This window comes from Tachysurus vachellii, chromosome 3 (assembly GCF_030014155.1).
Source record: "Tachysurus vachellii isolate PV-2020 chromosome 3, HZAU_Pvac_v1, whole genome shotgun sequence".
NCBI classification, from domain to species: domain Eukaryota; kingdom Metazoa; phylum Chordata; class Actinopteri; order Siluriformes; family Bagridae; genus Tachysurus; species Tachysurus vachellii.
The window spans coordinates 6014694-6025586 of NC_083462.1; the positions used below are offsets into that span (position 1 = coordinate 6014694).

The 10893-nt window shown below is 39.7% G+C and overlaps 1 protein-coding gene across 1 annotated transcript in view; it reads left to right on the forward strand.

Annotated features, from left to right (window-relative positions):
- Positions 1 to 10893, forward strand: part of myo1g (myosin IG) — a 39545-nt gene extending 28652 nt beyond the window's left edge. Inside the window, exon 22 of the mRNA XM_060865537.1 lies at positions 9391 to 10893. Within this exon, the coding sequence (XP_060721520.1) occupies positions 9391 to 9553 (163 nt within the window). The 3' untranslated portion in view covers positions 9554 to 10893. The remainder of the gene's footprint in view (positions 1 to 9390) is intronic.

Below are 10893 nucleotides of genomic sequence, written 5' to 3' on the forward strand. Positions count from 1 at the left end.
CTCTAAGACAGATCATTGGTCTCAGCTCACTGATAAGAGTCGACTCTTCCCGTTTGACTCTCTGCCAAATTTAAACAACCGCTTGTTATAATCTTCTAAATACTCTACATTCTATATAACAAAATAACATCACATTTGATTAAATCTATCAAATCTAAATCTAATTAAATGATCAAGACACATCACTGATTTATTTGTAACTGTTATTTTGTGCTGCAGTGTCTCTGATTCATTAGGAAGATTCATTTGCATGCATCCATGATATCTTATCACATCTTCTAACACACTGGCCTTTTCTATGTGCATTACATCATCGTGCCTCTTCATACACACACCTGAGAGTCAAATACGCAGCTCAACATTCACATTAAAGAACAGCTCAGATGGTGAGATGGTCAAAGAATCAATTTAACGAACCAACTCAGAGTCGACTCAGAGATGATTTGAGAATGACACATCACATTAATAAACAAGTTTAATACACAGTTTTACCAATTTTAGAGATTTTTTTACAGATGCATTAGTTACAATTAAATGTAATTATTAATAATAATTATTAATTAATAAGTAAAGTAAATAAACTTCATTTGGATTAGGATGAATAGATTTAGTGATTTTTTTTCTACCTTAATCAGGCAGATTTTGTTTATCTGTAAAAGACAGCAAACCCAAGGTACAATGAAACACAGAATTATTCTTAATACTTACTTAATACTTAATATTTAACAAAACAGCCTTGGCCTTTCATGACCTTACACATTCTAAAGACATCAGCAGTTTAGCTTTAAATACCAAGCATAATATGTACGTTTAGAATATTTTGTATAACAGAGATTCGTGTCTGTGTGTGTTTTGAGGATTTAAACACATGCAGAGATTCGTGTCTGTGTGTGTTTTGAGGATTTAAACAAACTGAATCACTGTAATAATTTCAGACATGTGTGTCTCAGAGTCACATACGGCAGCATTCCTTAGCTTTAAACATTCTTTCACAACCGATCCCCGAGGAGTGATATATATTTGCTTTTCGGCAGCCGGAGTGTGTGTGTGTAACAGCTGTGGGTTGTGTAGGATATAGTGTGTGTATTTAATCACTGTTCCTTAACATTTATTCACAATCTATTGTGCTACCATCTGCGGGCAGCCGTCAAAGGTCATGACCCCTATAAGACATGTGGAAGTGTGGAGGGAGGTGAAGTGTGTGTGTGTGTGTGTGTGTGTGTGTGTGTGTGTGTGTGTGTGTGTGTGTGTGTGTGTGTGTGTGTGAGTGAGAGAGAGCTGGAAGGAAGTCAGATGACAATACACACACACACAAACACACACACACACAAACACACAGAGCCCTAAGATGCTTTATGTGCTTTGGGGGTTTCCTCTTTGTTCTCCGGTGTCCTTCACTGGTCCATAGACATGCTTGTAGGCTGTCTGGCATCTCTAAATTGTCCATAGTGTGTGAATATGTGTGCGATTGTGGCATGTGATGGATGGTCACCCTGTCAATAGTGTCTTCTGCCTCGAGTCCTGAGTGGAATGGGATGGACTCCAAGTTCCCATTGACCCTGTGTAGGATAAACGCTAGAAAAGAGGATGGATGTTGTTGTATAACAGTTACAGTGAAAATGTCTCTTCTCTTCTCTTCTCTTCTCTTCTCTTCTCTTCTTTTCTCTCAGACTCATGGAATGATCACGAGAGTCTAAAATTATGTTAAACATCAGGGAAACTGGATCTGATATTTGAGTAAATGCCATATGATGATGTATGTATCATCGTGACACGTGTTAGTTGTTTGTCTGAGGGTCTGTGATGCCCCATATGTGCATGACGCACTTTCTCAAAGCCCACACTCTCTCACTCACTCACACACACACACACACACACACTCAGTCATCGTTTATCCTTAGAAACTCTTTACTAAAATGTGAACACATAATAAAGTCAATCAAACACAAAAGCGCTTGTTACAAACACCTTACGAAGAGGGTCACAATAAGCTCTTTCTTCATCAGAAAAAAAAATCAATAATCAATCAATGATCATTTTTTTCAAAAACCTGTTTTATTCAAAAAAGCAACAAGGACCTACTGTAATGTGTAGATATCGTTATTAGATAATAGTCATTAACAACAACCTGTAGATTCGTGTTTCATGTCTAATTATGTATCTCAAATAATTCTGGATTTTTTTGTATAAGCAGAAAAAACCTTGTGTATTTGTATAAGATAAAACCAGCACTTGATAGCGCAGAACGATCATGTGATTAACTACACCGCTAGTGTGAGGAGACGACGAGGGAGCAAAGAGCAGAAACAGAACGGAGGAGGCTGAGATAAAATCACCAGAATGTCAAAACAGCTTTGCTCACATGCTGAAATGTCCCAGAGATTCCCTGAACCCAGCATTTTCAGAGAACCCAAACATCAGCACTCCCGCTACAGACAAGATCCCGAGTTCATCCAAATGCGTCTATAAAAGGTTTTTAATAATTATATTCCTTCTGTCTAATCTTATGAATCATTTTATAAGGGTCACATGGCAGAGAGATTATTTTGTAGTGTACTTTATCCAGAGCGAATTACATATATTTTATTTATTCATCTAAACAGTTGAGGGCTAAAGGCCTTGCTCCAGGGTCCGGGGTAGGAGGTGTTTGTTTTCTGTGCACATTGTGTTATACTTCTGTACAGTCTGTCCAAGACATGGAACTGCCTAAGGACCTCCGCTGAGTAGATATTATCGGTTGGTGAACATTCCTAAGACATTATTGACATCTACATCTAGCAATTTAAGTTAAAAACAATATGTCAGCATTTATGCAGGGAAAGTTACTCATATTCAGAGTCGGGTTACGCAAAGACTGAAGCTACATCCACTTCAAGCCTACACTGAATCCTGTAGTTTGTTAAGTCTATGTCACAAAAATATTGCTGTTACTATGAAACTTTTATCAGATCTTGTTTGTGAACATCAGCCGTAACAAAAAAGCCATGGATAATTTGTTGGAGGACTTTTCCCCCGTTGGCACTGGTGAACCTTAGGGAGCACATGTGATATGTGTTGCCCTGTGTGTGTGTGTGTGTTGTTTGTGTTGTTGGTGTGCAGCCACGGTGAGCAGAATAATCAGTTCTTTTGTTGCTATGCCTGACATCATTCCCTGTGGCTTAGATTGTGTTTGCATCTTTGTGTGTATGTTTGTGTGTTTGTGTGTTTGTGTGTGTGTGTGTGTGTGTGTGTGCATAATCCTCAAGAGAAAGTAAAAACCTGTTACATGACCTTCATCAGATCACTGGTGTTACATTACTTTAAATCTTTCCGGTAAACTTCCAGAGATTATAGAATCTGTTTCAAGGTGTTGAAGCTGATCGTTTTTTTCTGTCGTCATTTCCTTTCCTTTGTCTCATGTCTTTACTTACGATAAAAATAACATTGTGAGTTTTCATTTAACAGAAATATCACACAGTGAGCCATTTTGTCCTAGGGATTCATCACTATTGCCCTGACACAGACAAGCACAGCTTCATACAGACTAATGTGCTGAGAGGGTCGCAGATGTTACTGCATCACTGACAGTGGCAGGAAGTGTTAATTAGGTTGATGATTGGGTGAGCTGTGTATGTGTGTGTGTGTGTGTGTGTGTGTATGTGTGTGCGATGCAGTGTGTGTGTGTGTGTGTGTGTGTGTGTGTGTGCGAGGCTGTGTGTGTGTGCGAGGCAGTGTGTGTGTGTGTCTGTGTGTGTGTGTCTGTCTGTGTGTGTGTGTGAGTGTGTGTGTGTGTGTGTCTGTTCGAGGCTGTGTGTGTGTGTGTGTGTGTGTGTGTGCGATGCAGTGTGTGTGTGTGTCTGTGCGAGGCTGTGTGTGTGTGTGCGAGGCAGTGTGTGTGTGTGTGTGTGTGTGTGTGTCTGTCTGTGTGTGTGTGTGTGTGTGTGTGTGTGTGTGAGTGTCTGTGCAAGGCTGTGTGTGTGTGTGTGTCTGTGCGAGGCTGTGTGTGTGTGTGTGTGTGTGTGTGTGTGTGTTTGTTGCTGAATCTCTGCTGCTTTTTAATGGGTCCTTCTGGACTCCTGTGAATGTTCAGGTCCTTTAGGGGGTTTTGGACTTGACATATAAAAAAGAACAATATTCATGAGCACAACACTGGCTGTTTTTTATGACTTGTGTTTAATGGTTTGTTAGATAACTTGGGTGCCTTAAACAAACCGTATAGCAGTACCGTATATTCATTATACCTGATGATACTGAGGATATAGAATGGCTAATATAGAATTGTTTAAGGGTGTCAGCTATATATGAGTCCATGGCTTTGTTCTAAGTAAGTATCGTTACTTAGCAAATCACTGGAACACGCATAAGATCTGTGAGAAGGGAGAGCAGCTTGAAGACCTCATGATATTTTGCTACAACAAGGAAGACCTAGCAAGGATTTCCCGACCCTGACCAAGGTGATTTTAGTGTTGTGGTTTGTATCCATGGCAATAAACACAAAGGAGTGCTTAGCAAGACTTAACAATAAAGACATAAACAGCTCATTGTATATGACACTAGAGTCATTGACCCATTCATCTACTGGCTTGAAGATATATCTTGTGGCTTGAACACTGTTACATGGATTGGTTCATGGGGTTCATTTGTAAGGATAATGTTAGGCTAGTTTGATGGACACAACAGAGGTGATCTCATCCAAATCTGGCTAGCCGAACACAACCAAAAATCAACCTTAATGAGATAAAAATCTTAAGTATGATATGGATCAGAACCGACAGTCGGGCCATTTTGGAGCTAAGCGTTTCAACTGAATTGGTCGAAAATATTTGACCCAAATTTTAAATGATTTGAAAGTTGCAAATATACTGTAGTTGTAGGTTGCATGATGTTGGCCAAAAGAAGAGCATGATGTCCATTGCCATAAATGCATAACCAAAAAGTCCAAAATCATCTGCCTCCCATAGACCATATTCCAGCATCACCTTTCTCTCTCTCTCTCTCTCTCTCTCTCTCTCTCTCTCTCTCTCTCTCTCTCTCTCTCTCACACACACACACCTCATTCTCATTTCATCCTCTCTCTCATCCTGCGTCATTCCCAGAACAAGTCAGACATCTGTTACTCAGCGTTGCCCTTTCCTTTCCGGCTCCATGCACTCTTCCCCACCTCTCCTGCTGTGCCATCTCCTCATTATTTGATGATGCGTTCTACCCCTCTTCCTTCACTCTGTCATTCACACACGCTCTCTTTCTTCCTCTCGCTCTCACTTGCTGTCTGTTACGCTCTTTCACATAACTATCTCTTTCATCATCTTCCTTTTACTCTCTTGTCAGTTCGTAGTTGAAAATTTACTTCCGATACCTTCAGCGCCTTAACAACTGCATGCTGGTGGATCGTCTCTGAAAGACAGATGTCCTTCTAGCAAACGGGGTTTAAAGAGAGAAGGACGCTGGGTTTGGACAGGGTACGCTGCGTACAGTATAAAGGTGTTTTGGACAGGAAAGAAGAATATTTTTCTTCTCCTCTCATCTTTTCTCTTTGTCTTCTTTTCTTTAAAGTCACTGAGCTTTTTGGAATTGCTGTATCTCCAAGGTCAGGTTTGAGTGGTTTTGATGAACAACAGACCTGCAAAAATGTCACAGGGTATAAACATTGGCCTTATAATAGCACCGTAATCATAGTGAAGCATTTCCAAAAAAAGTATTTCTCTATTTATTTTATTACACCATCCATTTATCACTCTTTCACAATTTATACTTGTTCCCTGGTCTCATTTAGTTGTAATATAGTTTTTAGATTTTATTGCACTGCAGGAAAAAAAATCATCAACTGACATCAACCCAAAAGAACAGACACCTAAGAGACTACAACGTCATACCAGGAGTCCTTAGAGAACACAAAAACAAACGACATGACGAGGCGCACTGATGACTTTGTGGTGACAGCAGGGCCTCGGGATGAAGTCTGCAATCACTCTGCCGGTCTCTGAGTGGATTTTCAGAATGACAGATGAAAACACAACAGCTGAACTCATGGCACGCTCCAAAAAGCAGAGGTAGAGAAAACAGAGCATGACATTATTTCACTGGAGGTGCTTTGCTCTTCAGGCAAAAACAGCCTATTACTGTATATATGGAATAAAGCACAAGAGCCACATGCTCGCTCTGTCAGACGAGGCACTGTTTTGTAAAGGCAAAGTAACAGAGAAAGGGCACAAGGATGACATTCTAATGAATTATGGCCGTGTCCCAATTCTGTTTGTGTGTTTTGCAGTGCTGCATGGAGCCTCTGAGTGGCTAATGAACGCTATGTCTCAGAGATGCAAATGAGGAAAAGCAGGTCAAAATAACCGCAGACATGCTGCATTGAGAAATTCTGAGGCGTTAATGACGTCATCGCTGATCTCAGAACAGTGTTCTCGCGTCGAGCCTCAGACAGAAACCAATATTTGCATTTACATTTTGCATTTACGGCATTTAGCAGACACCCTTATCCAGAGTGACTTACAACTGAGGGTTAAGGGCCTTGCTCAGGGGCCCAGCAGTGGCAGCTTGGTGGACCTGGGGTTCAAACCCATGACCTTCCGATCAGTAGCCCAACACCTTAACCACTGAGCTACCACATCCCGGATATCTAGCAGATATCTGATGTTGTGTTGGTGAATTTTTAAGCGGTTGATTGACGTAGATACTGTATAAACAAGGAGAAGAATGAACTTGTGAGCTAATGAGAAGACAACTAACTATAATTGTGCAAATCAGTGCAGCACACTTGCTAATGAGGGCATATAAAGTCTATGAGAAACCAAAGCAATGAGAAGACCCAAGATTTTGATTCTCACCTTAGCCTTGTTTCCTCCTGGTACTCCAGGTTCCTTGTCCAGTCCAAAGTATGTTTAGCATCTCCAAATTGTCTGTAGTGTGTGTGTGTGTGTGTATATGTGTGTATGTAATTGTGACTCCCTCTCCAGATTTTCCACTGCTTTGTACAGTTGAATATAAGTCCCTTGGTGTAGAAAGTGGATGGATGAATGGTAGATGGAGTCTCTTAGGTTCTGATTTCTGTCTTATTCCATAAGCAGCAACTTCTGTGTAGCCCACAGGCCTTATGGGATCCTGGCATCATTTTTGATGAAGCGCATCATCAAGCCATCCAATAACATGTAGGCTATAAACTACAGACCTGTTCATGCATGGCACATAAAAATCTCACTTTTTGGCTGCGTAATAAAGCTAGTTTGATTTCAGTAAATGATATGTGTAGTACAACAGGTGGAAATATTCACCACACCAACATGTGCCATAGTTACAGCATCAAGCTACATAGCTGCAGACCAAATATACATTTTATTTATTTATTTATTTATTTATTTATTTTTAATTAAGTCAGTAGTTATGGTTTATTCTCTCTTTCGGATGAACGGGCTTGTCCGCTACATAACTATGTATAAAAAATACAAAAAACAGAATCTGCTTCACACAGTTCAGTGTTCCTTCAGTGAATATGTTAAAGTGAGTACTGCATTCAGGAAATGGGGACATGCACTGACACCCAGTGTCCTAGTTTGCCTTTTCTGGCCTAAATGTCATATTATTTTTGCCTGCATCAAATGGGACATTTTCAGCCCCACTTTATGCTATGTGAAACACTTTGTAACGGCCATATGCACTCATACACACACACACACACACACACACACACACACACACACACACACACACACACCACATGTACTAACAACTTTATGCGATATTTATGTTTATAATTGTAATATAGCAACATGTAATGAAAATAATTTGTGAAAGAAATTTACAAATTGTGCTCCAAGTGAAAAAAGAACCGATGAAGACCTGTTCAAAGGTAAAAGGAAACAGAAAACAGGAATAATGCAAGAACAAGTCATATCTAGACAATGAGTTTCTGCAGTGGGATCATTTTAGATGCACAGCGCTGTGTTTGTGCACATGTGTGTATGTGAGTGTGTGTGTGTGTGTGTGTGTGAGCGAGCTTCTGTGAGTGTGTGCATGTGCATGTGCGTATGTATGTGTGTGTGTGTGTGTGTGTGTGTGTGTGTGTGTGTGTGTGTGTGTGAGCGAGCGTGTGTGAGTGTGTGCATGTGCATGTGCGTATGTATGTGTGTGTGTGTCTGTGAGTGTGTGCATGTGCACGTGCGTGTTGTGTGTGGGAGTACCACATCCAGCAGCAGCAGCCTCTAAATGGCCATCAAGATATTTTTGTAGTGGAAAGTAAGGCCCAGGTGGAACGCAGTTACAGAAATATTAGCTCTGAGACATCCTGCTTGTTCCAGTGAAATACGAGACATCGTATTGTGTAAGAGGTTGACATTGTCTGTCAGTTGCAGCAGTGCACAGAGCTGCCCACTAAAACTATCGCTGTACTGCAAATAGGTCCCTTATCCTATGTTCAAAAGAAGGTTGAATACAGTGTAATAATCATATCTATCTATCTATCTATCTATCTATCTATCTATCTATCTATCTATCTATCTATCTATCTATCTATCTATCTATCTATCTATCTATCTATCGACTGTGTATCAGCAGGCAAAAACATAAGAGTAATAATATAATTTAGACAACTAGTCAGTGCATCATGGTCCTTTTTTCACTATTATTTACATTAGAAGTTTAATATGCATACTTTATAAACAAAAAGAGGATTTATCCCATGGATTAAAGAGAAAGAGAAAGCTCAGGTCTGTCTTCTCACTTTTCATACAGTAACCAGTCACAGTCTATTTTTCCCTTATTTTTTTTTTGGAGCCAGCTTCTAGGTCTCATTTCCGTTTATTAATACTCTTCACCTCAGATGATACGAAGCCTGTAGTAACAGCTTCAGACTGAGATTCAAGAAATTTGGGTGATAAACTTCCTTTGAACTTCCATATATTTTCATGGGTGATACTGTATCTGTTATCTGATGTACTGTAACAGGCTTGAGTGAATATGCTGTGGCTCTGAAATGTAGGTTTTCTCCCATTTACGATGGGTGCGATATGGATATAGATGTTTCCAGCATGAGATGATGAATGGATTCATACCCTCATGAAAAAAATAGAACTTTTGAAGCAATTCCAAGGTTTGAATTGTTTATTTAAAATTTACATGAGTTTATAATGTACTGAAACGGTGATTGAATGAATGAATGAATGAATGAATGAATGAATGAACACAACTCCACACATTCGGTTTCTAACATCTAGTGGAAAACGTTTGGAGTCGACTAGAGCTTATTGTGACTGTGAAAGGGAATAAATCTGTAATGGAAAAGTTCAACAAAGGCATACGAGTGTGCCGGTTAGGGGTGCACAAACTTCTGGTTGGTCACATGACATTATGATGTGTGTTACATTGAATAATGAAGTAATGATGTACTTGTATGTATGTGTATTACAGGGTGAGAAACACTCCTCTGACGGTTAAAGTGTGCTCCAGCGACGTCCTTGTGCACCTGAGCGGTAAAGCGAAGAGCGTGACGGTGGAAACGAGGAACGGACAAACCACAGCAGACTTCAAGAAAAGTCGCTCGGGATTCACTTTATTGCTTCCTCCGCAGTGAAACGGCATCTGATTGCCAGAATGACTCTGACTCAATGCTTGCTATCATTAAAACATCATGGACATCATCTTCTCTTAGTGAGAAGAGCTGAATTATAATCCCAAAGGTTGCACTTTTCCTATGAATATTAATAGCTTCTTTTAATTAGCAGAAGAATTATCTATTTTTAAAGTTTTCCATAATCATTTATATATATATATATATATATATATATATATATATATATATATATATATATATATATAAATAAATAGCATTGCTACAGGAGGTCATGTTCTTAATATGATCGGAGCAGTATTTATATTTTTGTGCACTTTGTATAAACTGATAAATGATCCTGGATTGTTTTTAACATTTACACCTAGTATTAAAATTTGAACAGAGCTACTCTATTTATCATAATTTTATCAAAGCGAGATGAAGATCGATTCATCAAGTCTCATGAAAAGGTACAAAGCATTTGACCGCAGCGTTGTTGAGTTCTCAAATCTGATTGGTCAGAATTTTATAAGTTTATAATTGAAATCACAGGTTTATATGAATTCATTAATTCATTAAACATTATCATCTCTATATTAACTATATGGGGGCACGGTGGCTTAGTGGTTAGCACGTTCGCCTCACACCTCCAGGGTTGGGGGTTCGATTCCCGCCTCTGCCTTGTGTGTGTGGAGTTTGCATGTTCTCCCCGTGCCTCGGGGGTTTCCTCCGGGTACTCCGGTTTCCTCCCCTGGTCCAAAGACATGCGTGAGTGAATGAGAGTGTGTGTGTGCCCTGTGATGGGTTGGCACTCCGTCCAGGGTGTATCCTGCCTTGATGCCCGATGACGCCTGAGATAGGCACAGGCTCGCCGTGACCCGAGGTAGTTCGGATAAGCGGTAGAAGATGAATGAATGAATGTTAACTATATGATGTTTCTCTAAAATAGCACACAAGCCAATGTTTTATTCCTTTTTCACAGTTGTATTGAAGGTTATTTGTTTGTACAAAACTTGTTGTTGATATGATTTGAGTTGCTTCGGTTTCTGACTTTAAAAACAGTTGATGATCAGAAAGACTCTTAAGATTTCATTTGCTTAATTTATTAGATTGTAGGTGTTTCGGTGAAGGACGACGCACTCACTGGAACTGACAGGAACAGAAGACATGAGAATAATAATAAAAACAGACACCGTTCTAGCTAAAAATAATAACAAAATTAATGACGAAGCTGTGATTCAGACTTTGTTGTTACAGACGCAGACGCATCCATTCGGTCCAGACGTCTCTTTATCAGTAAGGTCTATTCGCATGCTGTTCTGAATCAGGACAGATGTATGATAAAGATGTAAACAAACACA